A 20,282-nucleotide genomic window follows, 5' to 3' on the forward strand; every position below is an offset into this window, starting at 1 on the left:
TGGTCTGTGCAGCCTCTCTGGCCTCTCCCAGCCCTTTTCCTCATGGAGTGGGGCAGCCGCCACCTACAGATTAAAATTGCGATACATTTTTTAAATTGTGATTCACTTTTTTGTGTTGATCATGTGAGTTAATTGTGATTAATCGACAGCCCGAGTTTGAAATAAAATGTTTCGGGTATTCTGCACTTTCTGAGAATGACATTTTCCTCGAACCTCCTCTAGCCTTTCTCTTTCTGGTGTTGACGCTCACTTACCCCCTCACTGCTGGAGAAACACAGGTCCAGCACCAGAGACAACCCGTAACTGCTGATAGTGGGAGGGCCGAATGAACATGCTAGGTATAAGCCAAGCAGCAGCTCGGGGGTGGGGATGGGGGGCATGTGACCTGGCACCCAGATGGATCAAGTATCAGGGGGTAGCTGTGTTAGTCTGTATCCACAAAAACAACAAGGAGTCCGGTGGCACCTTAAAGACTAACAGATTTATTTGGGCAGTTGCAGAGGTTATTCAGACCTGTCATTGGGAGGGACTACACCCCCCAGCATCTCTACTGATCAGATGCACAGGAACCTCCCTGAGTGTTTATTCCCTTTGAGCTTTGCAGATTCTGGCATTTCAGAAGTGGCTCAGCTCCGACTGGCGAATGGCCCGAGTCGCTGCGCTGGGAGGGTCGAGGTGCTTCACAACCAGCAGTGGGGAACCGTGTGTGATGAGAGCTGGGACATAACTAATGCTGGAGTCGTATGCAGGGAGCTGGGCTGTGGGACGGCGTTATCAGCCCCAGGCGGGGCTCGATTTGGGCGAGGATCAGACCGTATCTGGCTGGACAATGTTCACTGCATAGGGACAGAAGCTGCCCTCTCCGATTGCAGGGCTCGGCCTTGGGGAGACAATAACTGCACCCATGGAGAAGATGCCGGTGTTGTGTGCTCAGGTAAACTTCTTCCACTACTATGCGTGTTGCAGGGAGCAGGGTGGGAAGTTCATTATGGGGTATTGTCCCCTCACAGCCAGTGCTTACCCCACCATGCTGCTTTGGAGCCTGAGCTTCAGGGAGCAATATGGCGGTTTAAGTAAGGGACTCCTTTCGCAGTCGCTGCTGACCCTAATTCTCTTGTGCAGTTCGGTGGGCCTGTGCTGTAGGGAGTGGGGCGTGGGCTCAATGCGGTGCCAAGGGCCGCTGGCATGAGAAGGCACAAACAAGGCTTGCTGGGGGACAGCTCCCCAACTCCCTTGGCCACAGGCCACACAAGCCGTGTCCTCTAGGCCTTGTGGGGTGGTCTCTCTCCAGGTTGATGATAGGCAAACTCCAGCCCCCAACAGCGCCCAGCCCCTGTCCCACTGGGCATTCACAGCAGTCACAGATCTGCTGCTCCCAAAGGAACAGGGCCGCCAGCTGACCAGCTCTACCTCCCACCTCTGCCCCAATCAACACACAGCCCTAGATCCCCTCATAGTGACAACAAGAACAAGTGATTTCTCAGAGTGTAGAGATTCGAGGGGTAGCAAGGAGAAGGGTTGGAAATAAATGGTTCAACTCCCAATCACAAAGATGCTTATGCCAGCGTCTGCCCCACAGCACTGCATAATATTGCACTGGAGCGAATACCAGTGTGATGGGTTTGGTTACAGAAACCCTCTTGGGACTGTCACCTGATGTGCTGAGACTACCTCTGAGCCCATTTTCTCTGCCAGTTTGGGCCTCCAGAACCCTGTCTTGTTGAGACAGATATGGTAATCTGCTGCAACGCAGACCCATGGTATGACCCATGCCCCCAAAGCTGCATTCTTAAGTGATAAGTGCCCCTGTCTCTAGCACCCAGACACGCAGCTCCCAATGGGATCCAAACACCAAACAAATCCGTTTTATTCATTATAAAGCTTATACACAGTAAAACACATTACTTTCTTAATGAGCATCATCAGCATGGAAGCATGTCGTCTGGAGTGGTGGCCGAAGCATGAAGGGGGTATGAACGTTTAGCATATCTGGCATGTAAATACCTTACAATCACACCTGCAAAAGTGCTAGGCGAACGCCTCTTCTCACTTTTGGGTGACATTACAAATAAGAAGCAGGCAGCATTATCTCCCGTAAATGTAAACAAACTTGTTTGAGCGATTGGCTGAACAAGAAGTAAGACTGAGAGAATGTGTGGGCTCTAAGTTTTTTTTCTGAGTGAAGTCATGTAACAAAAAAAATCTACATTTGTAAGTTGCACTTTCACAATAAAGCGATTGCACTACAGTACTTGTATGAGATGAATTGAAAAATACTATTTCTTTTACCATTTTTACGTGCAAATATTCGTAATCCCAAATATGGTAAAAACTGTTTTATCTGACACTTCACCAACTGGAAAGCTCTATAAATCGGCATTTCTGATCTTCATTGAAATGCCAGTTTATAGTCCAGTTGGTGCAGGGCTGGCAGAGGGTTGGGGCACAGGAGGGGGTGCGGAGGAAGGGCTCTGGGAGGGACTTTGAGTTTGGGAGGGTACTTAGTACACGAGAGGCAGTGTGGGGTGTTGGATCCAGGGGCCTCTCACTTTGGATGGTTCCCCGTAAGTGGTGACCTGTCCCGGGCTCTGGCTACTCCTAGAGGGAGGTGCGTCTGCCGGTTCTGCATGCTGCCCTCGCCCAGTGCCAGCTGCACAGCTCCCCTTGGCTGGGAACCATGGCCAATGGGAGCTGCAGGGGCAGTGCCTGCGGGCGGAGGGAGCGCGCCAAGCTCCCTGTTGCGCCTCCCCCTAGGAGCAGCCAGGAAAAGTTGCCTCTCAAGGGGAGCCACCTGAGGTGAGTGCCCCCCGGATCCAGCACCCCACACCCGATACCGAGCCCCAACTGCCTGCCCCACTCCCCCTCCCAAACTTCCTCCCTCTTAGTTAACCTGCATGTTTCATTTACCGGCGCCCCCCATTCCCCCAACAAGCTGGATAAAAGAACTTGAACTGTAATAATATAAATTGACAGGAAGTGAACCCCTAACAGGCTGTTGCAGAGGCTGTTCAGACCCATGAGTGGGAGGCTCCACCTTTACCAGTGTCACTAGTGATCAGATGTGCAGGAACCTCCCTGAGTGTTTATTCCCTTGGGGTGTTTGAACATTCTGGCATTTCAGATCTGGCTCAGCTCCGACTGGTGAACAGCCCGAGTCGCTGCGCTGGGAGAGTCGAGGTGCTTCACAACCAGGTGTGGGGAACCGTGTGTGATGACAACTGGGACATAAGTGATGCTGGAGTCGTGTGCAGGCAGTTGGGCTGTGGGACAGCTTTATCAGCCCCTCGGAGAGCTCGATTTGGTCAAGGATCAGACCGTATCTGGCTGGATGATGTCAACTGCACAGGGACAGAAGCTGCCCTCACTGAATGCATGGCTCAGCCTTGGGGAGACAATAACTGTATCCTCGGAGAAGAAGCCGGTGTTGTGTGCTCAGGTAACCTTCATCTACGACCCTGCATGTTGCAGGGTGCAGGGTGGGAAGCTCATTATGGGGCATTGTCCCCTCACAGCCAGAGCTGACCCCAGCATGGTGCTTGGGCCCTGTGCTTCAGGGAGCAATATGATGGTTCCAGTAGGGAGCGCTCTCCTCTCAGTCTCTACTGACCCTAATTCCCCTGTGCGGTTCTATGGGCCTGTGCTGCAGGGAACGGTGTGAGGGCTCAGGAGAGGACGCTCATGCTCTCCCCTTGAAGTCAGTGCTGGCCCCAGTTCCCTAGTGCAGTTCTAGGGGGCCTCTGCTCCATGTAAGGGGGAGTCAGTTGGGGGCTGTCATAACTATAAAGGGAAGGGTAACAGCTGTCCTGTGTACAGTACTATAAAATCCCTCCTGGCCAGAGACTCCAAAATCCTTTTCCCTGTAAAGGGTTAAGAAGCTCAGGTAACCTGGCTGGCATCTGACCAAAGGACCAATAATGGGACAAGATACTTTCAAATCTTGCGGGGGGGAGGGGGAAGGCTTTTGTTGGTGCTCTTTGTTTTGGGAGTGCGTTCGCTCTCGGGACTGAGAGGGACCAGACATCAATCCAGGTTCTCCCCATCTTTCTAAACAAGTCTCTCATATTTCAAACTTGTAAGTAAAAAGCCAGGCAAGGCATCTTAGTTTTACTTTGTTTTTCTCAACTTGTAAATGTACCTTTTACTAGAGTGTTTATCTTTGTTTGCTGTACTTTGAACTTTAGGGTACAAATGTAGGGGCCTGCATGAAAACTTCTAAGCTTAAGTACCAGCTTAGCTCTGGTCCGCTGCCACCATCCCAATGGATTCCCTCCCTTGGAAGCCTTGAGAAACCTTTCACCAATTCCCTGGTGAATACAGATCCAAACCCCTTGGATCTTAAAACAAGGAGAAATTAACCATTCCCCTCCTTCCTCCCACCAACTCCTGGTGAATACAGTTTCAACCCCCCTGGGATCTTAAAACAAGGAGAAATTAACCATCCCCCCTTCTTTCTCCCACCAACTCCTGGTGAATACAGATCCAACCCCCTTGGATCTAAAACAAGGAAAAAATCAATCAGGTTCTTAAAAAGAAGGTTTTTAATTAAAGAAAAAGGTAAAAATCATCTCTGTAAAATCAGTATGGAAAATAACTTTACAGGGTAATCAAACTTAAAGAGCTCAGAGGACTCCCCTCTAGTCTTAGGTTCAAAGTACAGCACAGGTAGGTGCGCTGTGCATTAGGGAGGCTTTGAAGACCAGTTTCTCGACTGGGTAGACTACGGTGTGATACTTGTGTGTGTTTCTCCTTGATGCAAACCTGCCCCCTTTGTTGATTTTAATTCCCTGTAAGCCAACGACCCTCCCCGCTTCGATCACAGCTGGCAAAGGAAATAAAGTCACTATTGTTTTGAAACCATTCATTCTTTCTTTATTAATTTTTTTAAAAAAAGGGAGATAACTGATAAGGTAGCCCGGGTGGGGTAGGGTGGGGTAAAGGAGAAGGGGTGGAGGGAAGGACAAGGCTACGTTGCTTATTGTAGCCACACTACATATCAAAACTGTTTGAATAACAGCCTTCTGTTGCTTGGGCCATCCTCTGGAATGGAGTGGCTGGGTGCCCAGAGCCTTCCCCCACCCCGCATTCTTGGGCGTCAGGGTGAGGAGGATATGGAACTTGGGGAGCAGGGTAGGCGGTTGTACAGTGGATGCAGCAGCAGTCTGCACTCTTATTGGCTTTCCTCCAGCTCCACCAGACACCTGAGCTTATCCGTTTGCTCCCCCATTAGCCTCAGCATTGCATCCTGCCTCTTCTCATTGTGCTCACTTAAAGCTTTCCTGAACTCTACCACTGAATGCCTCCATGCATTCAGTTGTGCCCTATCAGTGCGGGAGGACTGCTTGAGCTCGGAAAACATGTCATTGCGAGCCCGTTCTTTTTCCTTCTAGTCTGTGATAACCTCAGGGATGGAGATGATAGGGGGAGTATAGAAACATTTGCACCTGCGGTGGGATAAAAAGGAGAGTAAAATTTAAGATGATACATTTCTGAGAACAAAAGGGAGACTCTTTCACAGTGAATCAAGCAATTCACAGCAGACAGCACATGTGCTTTAGGTACAAGGTCACATTTTGCCTTTTATATTGAGCGCCTGCCAGTATGGTGACACATCACACATAACTGGGCAACAGAATTTGGTTTCCAGGCAGCCATGGTAAACCAAAGGGTATGCGGGTTTGGCTTCTAATGCCTTCATAACATGTGGGAATATTTTCAAACTGCAGTGCCCTCCTTTCCCATAGCAAGCAATGCCGGTTGGGTTTGCCATTTAAAAGGAGGGGCTGCAGTTTTCGGGTGGAATTGCAGCACACACCTCCCCGCACCCTTCCACTTGGCTATTTGGGATGATCCCTTCCCCCCGCCTTGTGGCTATTCTCAGGGATGATCCCTTTCAGCCAAGCACAAGCAGCCCAGCATGAATGGGGTCCTTTTACTATTCCCTTACAAAAATTCCCCTATTTCAACCAGGTGCTCATGAATGATATCACTCTCCTGAGGCTAACACAGAAAGATATAGACCAAATGTTGCTTGAATGCAACCAAAACCCAGGACCATTCACTGCCATGCTTTGTGCTGCAATGATTGCAGACTACTTGCTACTGGTTTGGCGTGGTAAAGTGTCCTTCCGTGGAGGATGAAATAAGGCAGCCCTCCCCAGAAACCTTCTGCAAAGGCTTTCAGAGTACCTCCAGAAGAGCTTCATGGAGATGTCCCTGGAAGATTCCCGCGCCATCCCCAGACACGTTAATAGATTTTCCAGTAGCTGTACTGGCCGTGGATGCATTCCAAGTCTTCAGGGCAAATCAAACATTAAACACAATTGCTTTTAAACCCTGTAGTGTAGTTACAAATATGCACTCGCCAGAGGTGCTTTCTCTGCCTATAGGGTCGCAGATCCCACCTTGGGAGGGTATTGGCTCCAGGATGATGAAAAGGTCCTGGCTACTGGGGAGAACAGATTTACAGCTTGCCTGCTGCACATTCTCCTCCTCCTCCTCTTCCTCATCCACAAAATCTTCCTCCGTATTACATGAGACTCCCCCCTTTCAGGGGTCCATGGACAATGGTAGGGTAGTGGTAGGGTCCCCCCCTAGAATGCCATGCAGCTGATCATAGAAGCAGCATGTATGGCGTTCTGACCCAGAGTGACCATTTGCCTCTGTCTTTTGGTAGGCTTGCCTGAGCTCCTTAACTTTCACACGGCACTGCTGTGTGTCCCTGTTGTAGCCTCTGTCCATCATGCCCTGTGCGATTTTGGCATATATATTAGCATTTCTTCTCCCCGTACAGGAATCAGAACCAGTGTCTCTCATTCGCTCCATGCTGGAGCTCGTTTGCTATTCTGGGGGGACTGCATGGTCACCTGTGCTGCTGAGCTCGCCATGCTGACCAAACAGCAAATGAAATTCAAAAGTTCCCGGGACTTTTCCTGTGTACCTGGCTAGTGCATCGGAGTTGAAAGTACTGTCCAGAGCGGTCACATTGGAGCACTCTGGGATAGCTCCCGGAGGCCAATAACGTTGATTTGCATCTGTACTACCCCAAATTCAACCCAGCAAGGTCGATTTTAACGCTGCTCCCCTCGCCGGAGAGGAGTACAGAAGTCGATTTTAAGAGCCCTTTAGGTCAACAGAATGGGGTTGCTTGTGTTGACGCGTTCATTATAAAATAGACATAATGCAGCTAAATTGGACCTAACCCTGTAGTGTAGACCAGCTCTTAGTGGGGAAACCTCAGTGCTGAAGCAGGCTGGGCAGAAACACTGTCTCACAGCAGGTGATTTCAGCTCTAGTGATCACTGAAACCAAAAAGACTCCAATGGAGCCTTAATTAGCTCTATCTTTGAAGAGTGTTGACTAACTAGGTGACAGGTGGCTGGGAGGGGAGTGAACAAACTTCAGCATTGCCCAAGTGGTTAGCCTGGTCAATGGTGATGAGCCATTGACAGGCAGTCGTTGTGTTTAGAGACCGGTCAGACCGGTCAACAGGAGGTGCTACATTCCCCAGCGACATGAGAGATCAGATGCACAGGAACCTCCCTGAGTGTTTATTCCCTTGGGTGTTTGCAGATGCTGGCATCTCAGAAGTGGCTCAGCTCCGACTGGCAAATGGATCGAGTCGCTGCAATGGGAGAGTCGAGGTGTTTCATAACAAGAAGTGGGGGACCGTGTGTGATGACAACTGGGACTTACAGGATGCTGGCGTCGTATGCGGGCAGCTGCGCTGTGGGATGGCGTTATCAGCCCCACGAGGGGCTCGATTTGGGCGAGGATCTGACCATATTTGGCTGGATAATGTCAACTGCACAGGGACAGAAGTTGCCCTCTCTGATTGCAGGGCTCGGCCTTGGGGAGACAATAACTGTACCCACGGAGAAGATGCCGGTGTTGTGTGCTTAGGTAACCTTCATTCATCACGTCACTGTGGGTGGTGCAGGGATCGGGCTGGGAAGCTTTCAGCACAGACCCAGCTCTCCTGTCTGAGTCAGCGCTGACCCCAGTGCCCCAGCATGGTGCTAAGGGCCTGTACTTCAGGGAAACAGTTCAGGGTCACAGTAAATGTCACTCTTCCCATGGTGTCAGTGCTCACCCAATTTTCCCCACACAGTTCTTCATGCCTGTGCTGCAGGGAGCAGGATGGGGGCTCATTAGGGGGCATTATTCCCTCAAAGTCAGTGCTGGTCCCAGTGCCCCCAGCACACCACTTAGGGTCTGCGCTGCAGGGAGCAGTACGTGTTCCTCTGTGAGAATCCCTCCCCGTCGCTGATCGTTCTGATTCCCCTGCTCCGCTACAGCACAATGGGACGCTGGGTAACCGTAAATCCCATATCTGGGATTTGGGGATGAATGAATCCTGCAGCCACTCAGGGATCCCTTTATGAAGTGTGGGGTTCCTATCCCCTTCACTCTGGGTGATTTACATCTCAGCTAATTACCTCTGAACCTGTAATATGCCCCACTGCTGTGACTGGAGCAGGGTTCTTCCTCACTTCCTCTCCCACACAGCTTATGAGTTTCTTTGCCCTGTCTCTCATCTACCCTGTTCCACCCCATAGGTGGTTGCATGGTAGTGGTGGGGAGCAGGACTGTCAAGTTATTAAAATATTAATTGTGATTAATTGTGAGATTAATCATGATTAATCATGCAGTTAATTGCTCCATTACACAATAACAGAAAACCATTTATTTCAATTTTTTTGGATGTTTTCTACATGTTCTACTTTGATTTCAATTACAATACACAATACAAAGTGTACAGTGCTCACTTTATATTTATTTTTAGTACAAATATTTGCACAGTGAAATAGAAACAAAAGAAATAGTATTTTGAATTCACCTCATACAAGTACTGTAGTTTCAACTCTTTATCCTGAAAGTTGAACTTACAAATGTAGAATTATTTACAAATAATAACCGCAATCAAAAATAAAACAATGTAAAATTTTAGATCCTACAAGTCCACTCAGTCCTATATCTCATTCAGCTAAACGCTCAGAGAGACAAGTTTGTTTACATTTGCAGGAGATAATGCTGCTTGCTTCTTGCTTACAATGTTACCTGAAAGTGAGAACAGGCATTCACATGGCACTGTTGTAGCCGGCATTGCAAAATATTTACGTGCCAGATCCGCTAAAAAATTCATATGCCCCTTCATGCTTTGACCAGTTTTCCAGAGGACGTGCCCATGCCGATGATGGGTTCTGCTCAATAACAATCCAAAGCAGTGCAGACTGACAAATATTCATTTTCATCATCTGAATCAGATGCCACCAGCAGAAGGTTGATTTTCCCTTTTGGTGGTTCAGGTTCTGTAGTTTCCGCATTGGAATGTTGCTTTTTTAAGACTTCTGAAAGCATGCTCCAAACCTTGTCCCTCTCAGATTTTGGAAGGCACTTCAGATTCTTAAACCTTGGGTCGAGTGCTGTAGCTAGGTTTAGAAATCTCTCATTGGTACCTTCTTTGTATTTTGTAAAAACTGCAGTGAAAGTCTTCTTAAAACGAACAACATGTGCTGGGTCATCATCTGAGACTACTGTAACTTGAAAGATATGGCAGCAGGCAGGTAAAATACATAGCAGGAGATACACAATTTTCCCCACAAGGATTTCAGTTACAAATTAAATTAATACATTACTTTTTAAATGAGCATGGTAGAATCATAGAATATTAGGGTTGGAAGAGACCTCAGGAGGTCATCTAGTCCAATCCCCTGCTCAAAGCAGGACCAACACCAACTAAATCATCCCAGCCAGGGCTTTGTCAAGTCAGGCCTTAAAAGCCTCTAAGGATGGAGATTCCACCACCTCCCTAGGTAACCCATTCCAGTGCTTCACCAACATGCTTCATCAGCATTGAAGCATGTCGTCTGGAGTGGTGGCCGAAGGGTGAAGGGGCATATGAATCGTTAGCATATGTGGCACGTAAATACCTTGCAATGTCACCTGCAAAAGTGCCAGGTGAACGCCTCTTCTCACTTTCGGGTCGCGTTGCAAATAAGAAGCAGGCAGTGTTATCTCCTGTAAATGTAAACAAACTTGTTTGTCTGAGCGATTGGCTGAACAACAAGTAAGTGTGCAGTTATGTAACAAAAATAATATAATCTACATTTGTAATATTTCACTTTCATAATAAGGAGATTGCACTACAGTACATGTATGAGGTGAACTGAAAAATACTATTTCTTTTATCATTTTAAAGTGCTAATATTTGTAATCCAAAATAAAGTAAAAGCTGTTTTATCCAACACTTCACCAACTGGAAAGCTCTATAAATCAGCATTTCTGATCTTCATTGAAATGTTGGTTTATAGTCTGGTTGGCGCGGGGTTGCCAGCAGGTTGGGGCGCAGGAGAGGGTGCAGAGCAAGGGCTGTGGGAGGGGGCTTAGTACCCAGGAGGGGGTGCAAGGTGTTGGATCCGGGGGCCACTCACCTTGGATGGTTCACCAGAAGTGGTGACCTGTCCCGTGCTCCGGCTACTCCTAAGCGGTGGCGCGTCAGGTGGCTCTGCATGCTGCCCCCACCCAGTGCCAGCTGCACAGTTCCCATTGGCTGGGAACCATGGCCAATGGGAGCTGCGGGGGCAGTGCCTGCGGGTGGAAGGAGTGCACCAAGCCCCCTGCTGCGCCTCCACCTGGGAGCAGCTGGGACAAGTTGCTGCTTCCAGGGAGCCACCTGAGGTGAGTGGCCCCTGGATCTGGCACCCCGCACTCCATCCCATGCCCCAAATGCATGCCCCAAGCTCTCTCCAGCACCCAAATGTCCTCCCAGAGCCCGTGATATACAACCCGTCTCGCGTCCCAACCCACAGCCCGGCACTCCATCCCGCACCCAAACTCTCTCCCTCTTAGTTAATCAGCATTTAATGTTAATAAAACAACCTTAACTGTAATAATATAAAGTGAGAACTGTACACATTGTATTCTGTGTTGTAATTGAAATCAATATATTTTGAAACATAGAAAAACATCCAAAATATTTAATATATTTCAATTGGTATTCTATTGTTTAACAGTGTGATTAAAACTGAGATTAATAGTGATTAATTTTTTTTAATCATAATTAATTTTTTGAGTTAATCGCATGAGTTAACTGTTATAACAGGCTGTTGCAGAGGCTGTTCAGACCCGTCAGTTGAAGGCGCTATGTTCCCCAGAATCATTAGTGATCAGATGCACAGAAACCTCCCTGAGTGTTTATTCCCTTGGGGTGTTTGCTCACTCAGGCATTTTGAAAGTGGCTCCAGTCCGACTGGTGAATGGCCCAAGTCACTGCGCTGGGAGAGTCGAGGTGTTTCTCAACCATCGGTGGGGAACCGTGTGTGATGACGGCTGGAACATAACTGATGCTGGAGTCGTGTGCAGACAGCTGGGCTGTGGGACGGCGTTATCAGCCCCTGGGGGAGCTCGATTTGGGCGAGGATCAGACCCTATCTGGCTGGATGATGTCAACTGCGCAGGGACAGAACCTGTCCTCTCCCAATGCAGGGCTCGGCTTTTGGGAGTCAATAACTGTGACCATGGAGAAGATGCCGGTGTTGTGTGCTCAGGTAACCTTCATCTACGACCCTGCATGTTGCAGGGAGGAGGGTGGGAAGCTCATTACGGGGCATTGTCCCATCACAGCCAGTGCTGACCCCAGCATAGTGCTTGGGGCCTGTGTTTCAGGGAGCAATATGGCAGTTCCAGTAGGGAGCGCTCTCCTCTCAGTCTGTGCTGAACCTAATTCCCCTGTGTGGTTCTATGGGCCTGTGCTGCAGGGAGCGGTGTGGGGGCTCAATAGGCGATGCTCACGCTCTCCCCAGTAAGTCAGTGCTGGCCCCAGTGCTCTAGTGCGGTGCTAGGGGGCCTGTGCTGCAGGTAGGGGGGTGGCAGTAGGGGCTCTGTGGAAGCTAGACTCCCCGGTGCAGTGCCTCCTGCTGGTCATCTTGGGAATTAGCTCTTCAGCCTCCAGAGCGCCCTCTGTTGGTCTATATCTCGCTTGCTCAGGCCCCTGTGTCTCTCTCGCACCCCGGTGCCCCGTACTCCGGGGTTCTACCCACTGCAGTATCCCCACACACTGGGTCTCCCCTCCTGGGGAACCCCCACCCTTTACACCCACCTTCCCTCAGTGGCTACTGCCAGTCATCATCTAGCTCCCAGTCACTGGGGCAAACCGCAGTCTGTAAAAGGCCACTCATCATTGGCAAGAGGGTTAGACCTGCTGCCTCTGAGTAATCCCGGGCTGCAGCCTCTGCAACCCCAGCACCTGTTTTGGTCTTTAAACAGGCCCGCAGCCTGGGGTTTGCCAGATTGGAGCTCCCCAGCTCCTCTTGCCTTTTCCCAGCTCTGTTCTGTTCCCTGAGCTACCAGTCCTTCTCTCTCCAAAGCTGGAGGGAGCCCTTTTATAGGGCCAGCTGTTTCCTAATTGGGTGTGGCCCCAGCTGTGGCTGCCTTCCCAATCAGCCTATACTCATTGGCTCTCAGCCCCAGCCTTCCCCAAGGGCTGGCTTTTAACCCTTTCAGGGCCAGAGCGAGGTGACTGTCCCGCCTCAGGGGCTCTCTTCATTTGTAGTTGTGCTGGCCCTAGTGACTAATGCCAGAAACAGGTAAAACCACGAGCAAAACACCTATCCCAGGGTACGTTGGGAAATGGCTCTCCTCCACCACGTATGACTGTCTGTATTGCTGTCCCACAGGCACAGTGAGAAGATCGGTCTAAGCCAAATCTCTGCATTGCAGCAGTGCCTCTGGCCAGTCCAGTCAGGGGCCCATTAAGCCTAGCCCAGGATCTGCGTCCCAGGTTGCAAATAGGCAGATAGAAGTTAGGGCTTCTGATATTCATCAAAAAGAAGAACAGGAGTACTTGTGGCACCTTAGAGACTAACAAATTTATTAGAGCATAAGCTTTCGTGGACTACAGCCCACTTCATCGGATGCATATATATATGCACAACAACTCCTGTTCTTCTTTTTGCGGATACAGACTAACACGGCTGCTACTCTGAAACCTGATATTCATCAGCACGCCAGTCTCTCCATCCCAGAGCTGCTGCCTCTGTGTGAGTACCAGGTGTCAGCCCAGCTCTGCCATCATTCATCTGAGACTGGTACTGGGCTGGCAGCACTAGACACGAGTGCAGCAATGGCTGCCACAAAACGAGGTTGCCAAGTCAGTCGTGGCAAGTCAAGAGGAACCGCAGGGGCAGGTGTTTGCTTCAGGAGGGGGCCGATCTGCTTGTAGGAAGTGTGCATTGCCTCTGCCCTGGTCGGAACCATTGTCAGCCTGGTGCGCAGCAGGTTCCTGCCAGGCGTCCCTGCGCTCCAGGCAGTTCTAAGGTGACGTTTTCAGGGAGCTATGGAGCCAACACATGTAAATTCAATGCTGATGTCAGGCTAAGGCAACTGCTAATGACACGGGTGACTGTGTTCAGCTCCCAATCACCAAGATGCTTATGCCAGTATCTGCCCCGCAGCACTGCACAGTATCACACTGGAGCGAATACCAGTGCCAGGAGTGAGGGTGTAAATCTGCTCCCCAGGAGGTTCCTGCCAGCAGTGCGGGGGGTGATCTTTTTCATTAAGTGCTCTAGTGGGAGCAGTAGGTCAGACTGCCGTCCAGTCTGCCTAACTAGGTGACAGCTGGCTGGGAGGGGAGTGGACAAACTTCAACATTGCCCAAGTGATTAGCCTGGTCAGTGGTAGAGAGCCCTTGACAGGCAGTCGCTGTGTGCAGAGACCTGTCAGCAGGAGGTGCTACATTCCCCAGCGACACAAGAGATGAGATGCACACGAACCTCCCTCAGTGTTTATTCCCTTGGATGTTTGCAGACGCTGGCATCTCGGAAGTGGCTCAGCTCCGACTGGTGAATGGTCCAAGTCACTGCTCTGGGAGACTCGAGGTGTTTCACAACCAGCAGTGGGGAACCGTGTGTGATGACAACTGGGACATAACAGATGCTGGAGTCGTGTGCAGGCAGCTGGACTGTGGGACGGCGTTATCAGCCCCACGAGGGGCTCATTTTGGGCAAGGATCTGACCATATTTGGTTGAATAATGTCAACTGTACAGGGACAGAAGTTGCCCTCTCAGATTGCAGGGCTCGGCCTTGGGGAGAAAATAACTGTACCCACGGAGAAGATGCTGGTGTCGAGTGCTCAGGTAACCCTCCTCCATCACGTCACTGTGGGTGGTGCAGGGATCGGGCTGGGAAGCTTTCAGCACAGACCCAGCTCTCCTGTCTGAGTCAGCGCTGACCCCAGTGCTGCAGCATGGTGCTAAGGGCCTATACTGCAGGCAATCTGTTGGGGTTCACAGTAAGTGTCGTTCTTCCCATGGTATCAGTGCTGACCCCATTTTCCTCACACAGTTCTACAGGCCTGTTTTGTAGGGAGCGGGATGGGGGCTCAGCAGGGGGTGCTCTTCCCTCAGTCAGTGCTGAGCCCAGTGCCCCAGCACAGCACTTAGGGCATGTGCTGCAGGGAGCAATACGTGTGCCTCAGTGAGAGACCCTCCCCGTCACTGATCGCTCTGATCCCTCTGCCGCTGTACAGCACAATGGGGCGCTGGGTAACTGTAGACCCCATTCGTGGGATTTGGGGTCAAATGTAGGCTTCAGATGCTCAGGGGTCCCTATATGTGTTTTTCCTACCCCTGCCACTCCGGGTGATATCCATCTCAGCTAATTACCTCTGAACCTGTAATATCCCCCACTGCTGTGACTGGAGGCTGGGTTCTTCCTCACTCCCTCTCCTACACAGCCCATGAGTTTCTGTGCCTGATCTCTCAGCTGCCCTCTTCCACCCCAGAAGTGGCTGCATGGCACTGGTGGGGAGTAGGGCTGTTAAGTGACAAAAAAAATGTATCGTAATTAATCATGCAATTAATCGCGCCTTTGCACAATAATAGAATACCATTTATTTTAATTTTGGGGGGATGTTTTCTCCATTTTCAAATATATTGAATTCAATTACAATACACAATACAAAGCGTACAGTGCTCACTTTATATATATATATTTAATACAAATATTTGCACAGTGAAATAGAAACAAAAGAAATAGTATTTTGAATTCACCTCATACAAGTACTGTCATGCCAGCTCTTTATCCTGAAAGTTGAACTTACAAATGTAGAATTATGTACAAAAAATAACTGCAATCAAAAATAAAACAATGTAAAGCTTTAGATTCTAGAAGTCCACTCAGTCCTACTGCTTGTTAAGCCAATCACTCAGACAGAGAAGTTTGTTCACATTTCCACGAGATATTACTGCCTGCTTCTTGTATACGATGTTATCTGACAGTGAGAACAGGTGTTCACATGGCACTGTAGTAGCTGGGGTTGCAAAATATTTATGCGTCAGATGCTCTAAAGATTCATATGTCCCATGCTTCGGCCATCATTCCAGAGGATGTGTCCATGCTCATGATGGGTTCTGCTCGATAACGATCCAAAACAGTGCAGACAGACACATGTTCACTTTCATTATCTGATGCCACCAGGAGAAAGTTCATTTTCTTTTTTGGTTGTTCAGGTTCTGTAGTTTCCGCATAAATTTGTTAGTCTCTAAGGTGCCACAAGTACTCCTGTTCTTCTTTTTGCTCTCTGAAGACTTCTGAAAGTATGCTCCACACTTCGTGCCTCTCAGATTTTGGAAGGAACTTTAGATTCTTAAACCTTGGGTCAAGTGCTGTATTTAGCTTTAGAAATCTCCTATTGGGACCTTCTTTGTGTTTTGTTACATCTGTAGTGACAGTGTTCTTAAAACGAACAACATGTATTGTCATTATGCGAGATTGGTATAATATGAAATATATTGCGGAATGCAGGTAAAATACATAGCAGGAGATACACAATTCTTCCTCAAGGATTTCAGTCACAAATTAAATTAACACATTATTTATTTAACGAGCGTCATCACCATGGATGCATGTCATCTTGAATAGTCGCCGAAGTATGAAGGAGCGTATGAATGATTAGCATATCCAGCATGTAAATGACTTCCAATGCCAGCTACAAAAGTGCCATGCGAACACCTGTTCTAATTTTCTGGTGACATTGTAAATAAGAAGCAGGCAGCATTATCTCCCATATATGTAAAAAAACTTGTTTGTCTGAGCGATTGGCTGAACAAAAAGAAGGAGTGAGTGGACATGTAGGTTCTAAGTTTTACAGTTATGCAACAAAAAAAATCTACATTTGTATTTTGCACTTACACGAGAAAGAGATTGCACTACAGTACTTTTATGAGGTGAATTGAAAAATACGATTTCTTTTGTTTATCATGTTTAGAGTGCAAATATTTGTAATCCAAAATAATAATAAGTGAGCACAGTACACTTTGTATTCTGTGTTGTAATTGAAATCAATATGCTTGAAAACTTAGAAAAACATCCAATGTATTTAATACATTTCAATTGGAATTTTATTGTTTAACAGTGCGATTAAAATTGCAATTAATTTTTTTAATTGTGATTGATTTTTTGTGTTGATCGCATGAGTTAATTGTGATTAATCGACAGCCCTAGTTTGAAATAAAATGTTTCAGGTATTCTGCACTTTCTGAGAATGACATTTTCCTCGAACCTCCTCTAGCCTATCTGTTTCTGGTGTTGAATCTCACTTACCTCCTCACTGCTGGAGAAACACAGGTCCATCACCAGAGACAATCCATAACTGCCGATAGTGGGAGGGCCGAATGAACATACTAGATATAAACTAAGCAGCAGCTCGGAGGTGGGGATGGGGGGCATGTGACCCCACACCCAGATTGATCAAGTATCAGGGGGTAGCTGTGTTAGTCTGTATCCACAAAAACAACTAGGAGTCTGGTGGCACCTTAAAGACTAACAGATTTATTTGGGCATAACAAATTTATGGGCATAACCAAATAAATCTGTTAGTCTTTAAGGTGCCACCGGACTCCAGATTGATCAGCTGCTCTGAGACCGAGTTAACTGTGATTAATTGACAGCCCTAGTGGGGAGTGAACCCCTAATGGGCAGTTGCAGAGGTTATTCAGACCCGTCATTGGGAGGGACTACATCCCCCAGCATCACTAGTCATCAGATGCACAGGAACCTCCCTGAGTGTTTATTCCCTTTGGGCTTTGCAGATTCTGGCATTTCAGAAGTGGCTCAGCTCCGACTGGCGAATGGCCTGAGTCGCTGCGCTGGGAGGGTCGAGGTGCTTCACAACCAGCAGTGGGGAACTGTGTGTGATGACATCTGGGACATAACTAATGCTGAAGTCGTGTGCCAGCAGCTGGGCTGTGGGCCAGCATTAACAGCCCCAAGAGGGGCTCGATTTGGGCAAGGGTCAGAGCGTATCTGGCTGGATGACGTTAACTGCACAGGGACAGAAGCTACCCTCTCCGATTGCAGGGCTCGGCCTTGGGGAGACAATAATTGTGACCATGGAGAAGATGCCGGTGTTGTGTGCTCAGGTAAACTTCTTCCACCACTGTGCATGTTGCAGGGAGAAGGGTGGGAAGCTCATTATTGGGCGTTGTCCCCTCACATCCAGTGCTGACCCCACCATGATGCTTTGGGACCTGAGCTTCAGGGAGCAATATGGCGGTTTAAGTAAGGGGCGCTCTCCTCTCAAGGTCTGTGCTGACCCTAATCCCCTTGTGTGGTTCTATGGGCCTGTGCTGTAGGGAATGGGGCACGGGCTCAATGTGGTGCCAAGGGCCCCTGGCATGAGGAAGCATTGTTTGTACCTGCTGGGGGGAAGCTTCCTGACTCCCTCAGCCTCAGGCCACACAAGCTGTGCCCTCTAGGTCTTGTGTGGTGATCTCTCTCCAGTTTACAATTGGCAAACTCCAGCCCCCAGCAGCGCCCAGCCTCTGTCCCACTGGGCATTCACACCAGTCACAGATCTGCTGCTCCCAAAGGAACAGGGCCCCCGGCTGACCAGCTCCACCTCCCATCTCTGCCCCAATCAATGCACAGCCCTAGAGCCCTTCATAGTGACAACAAGGACAAGTGATTTCACCGAGTGTAGAGATTCGTTGTGATCGGAGATGTGTTGGAACGAAATGGTTCCATGGACAATAAAATCATACCACGCTGACTAGAGCCTAGACTCATTGAATGAGATACTTTTCTGTCTGGTAGAGCAACGCTCACCCCACAGTCCTTCCAGGGTTTTACTCCAGGCTTGGCTGTGATCTCCTGTTCTTGAGACAAATTATGTCAACCACCTCCAGGGTGAAAGGGAGCTCTTGTCCCCTCTCCTCTTTCTTTGTAGGTATAGAACGCTGATAGACCCCGGTCATTGGGATCAAACCTGGGATCTCTGGAGCTTAGTGCATGAGTCTCTACTGCATGATCTAAAAACCAATAGGTTGTTAGCTAAGGTTGTAGAGCAGACTCATTTTATCTCAAATACGTGTTCTCAGTGAAACTAGATGGAACAGAACACAACACCCATGTTACAGGTACAGCCCATTGTCTTCCCGGAGCGGGTCTCTCTTCCGGGACTTCTGCTGAGAGTCCTTTGTCTTTCAAATTCTCAGGCCCCCACTGGGCCAAAACAGTGAATATAGCCTGTCTCCACGGCTGTGCTTTGTTCTATGTGCTGATTGGCTCAGCCGAAGGGATTGCCATGGCGCAGGTGACAAGCTTCACTTCAACACTTCTGGAGCCTCATATTTTACATTTTACATCTCTCTTCAACTATGTCCCATCAAAACATCTTACCCCCATTAGGGCAATGAGTGGGCTGCTGGCTCTTGGTAGCGACCTCACATGCCACCTCTGATGACCTATTGTGCATATATCTCACCCAGGGGATCCCTGTATAACTCTAGGCATCCCTGTGCTGGACTCCTCTGAGGCACAATGGGGACCTGGGTAACTGCAGCTTCCAAAGGCTGGACACAGGAGACGAAATTCTTCCTCACTTCCAGTCCTACACAGCCTACATATTTCCCTGTCCTGTTTCTCAGCTGCCCTGTCCTACCCCGGCTACATGTCCCGGGCCTCTCTACTGTGACCTCTGCAGGTCACTCTCTTGAAGCGCCGCGCAGCTCTCAGTGACTGTCGGCTCTTTGTGGGGAACCCTCAGTGCTGAAGCAGGCTGGGCAGAAACACTGTCTCACAGCAGGTGATTTAAGCTCTAGTGATCACTTAATCCAAGAGGACTCCTAATGGAGCTTTAATTAACTATTTTTGAAGAGTGGTGAGGGGCAGATTAAACCATGTCTAGACCCCTTACACAGAGCCCACACCCCTCAGCAGGAACACCCATCTCCACCCCCTCTCACTCTTGATAGGGGTCTGGTGTCTGAGTCCCCTGATTAGTGAGTTCAGTTCAGTTGTGGGTAACCACCTCAGTCAGGGCAGGCTAAGCACAGTTCTGCTGCCCTTTACTCAGACAATCAGGACAACAACATTTCACTACCCCCCGCATTCAAGTACTACAGTGAATTGTAACCCAGCACCAGCCAACACAGCTCTGTCTGCTGGATACCTAGGCAGAGTGAGTGTGTTCTTGTAAACACAGTCTGGTCCTGAAACCTTTCCCCATCCCGAGCTCATCACTAGTTGTCAGGGGAGAGCTCATACAGACCTTGCTTCCATCTAGCTTGTTCAGCCATCTGACTGTGCATCCTCAAGGTCTAGTCTTCCAACGGGGATCTCCTCCACCATGTGTGACTGCCTGTATTGCTGCCCCACAGGCACACTGAGAGATGGGGCTAAGCCAAATCTCTGCATTGCAGCAGTCCCTCTGGCCAGTCCAGTGTTTGCTTCAGGAGGGGGCCGATCTGCTTGTAGGAAGTGTGCATTGCCTCTGCACTGGTCAGAACCCTTGTCTGCCTGGTGCACAGCAGGTTCCTGCCAGGCGTCCCTGCACTCCAGGCAGTTCTAAGGGGGATGGACTCTGGGTGAGGTTTTCAGGGAGCTATGGAGCCAGCACATGTAATTCGATGCTGATGTCAATTTTAGTCTGCAGAAGAGAAGACTGAGGGGAGATTTGATAGCTGCTTTCAACTACCTGAAAGGGGGTTCCAAAGAGGATGGATCTAGACTGTTCTCAGTTTTACCTGATGACAGAACAAGGAGTAATGGTCTCAAGTTGCAGTTGGGGAGGTTTAGGTTGGATATTAGGAAAAACTATTTCACTAGGACGGTGGTGAAGCACTGGAATGGGTTACCTAGGGAGGTGGTGGAATCTCCTTCCTTAGAGGTTTTTAAGGTCAGGCTTGACAAAGCCTTGGCTGGGATGATTTAGTTGGGAATTGGTCCTGCTTTGAGCAGGGGGTTGGACTAGATGACCTCCTGAGGTCCCTTCCAACCCTGA

At 49.0% G+C, this 20,282-nt stretch overlaps 1 protein-coding gene across 34 annotated transcripts in view; it reads left to right on the forward strand.

Annotated features, from left to right (window-relative positions):
* LOC117870330 (deleted in malignant brain tumors 1 protein-like) overlaps window positions 1-20,282 on the forward strand; it is a 293,761-nt gene that overhangs the window by 252,530 nt on the left and 20,949 nt on the right. For 31 of the 34 annotated variants that reach the window (XR_004643955.1, XM_034757453.1, XM_034757455.1 and 28 more), the window contains 6 exons: window positions 605-934; window positions 3,122-3,436; window positions 7,570-7,899; window positions 11,223-11,546; window positions 13,807-14,136; window positions 17,092-17,421. Coding sequence is in view for 32 of the 34 variants with exons in the window: in XM_034757453.1 (XP_034613344.1) it covers window positions 605-934; window positions 3,122-3,436; window positions 7,570-7,899; window positions 11,223-11,546; window positions 13,807-14,136; window positions 17,092-17,421 (1,959 nt within the window). In the remaining 2 variants the exon portion in view is untranslated. Of the gene's footprint in view, window positions 1-604; window positions 935-3,121; window positions 3,437-7,569; window positions 7,900-11,222; window positions 11,547-12,961; window positions 13,038-13,806; window positions 14,137-17,091; window positions 17,422-20,282 lie in introns of those variants that run through there. The other 3 variants (XR_004643956.1, XM_034757431.1, XM_034757432.1) reach the window with 3 other exon arrangements.

The sequence above is a fragment of the Trachemys scripta genome, unplaced genomic scaffold (assembly GCF_013100865.1).
Source record: "Trachemys scripta elegans isolate TJP31775 unplaced genomic scaffold, CAS_Tse_1.0 scaffold_26, whole genome shotgun sequence".
Classification (NCBI taxonomy): Eukaryota; Metazoa; Chordata; order Testudines; family Emydidae; genus Trachemys; species Trachemys scripta.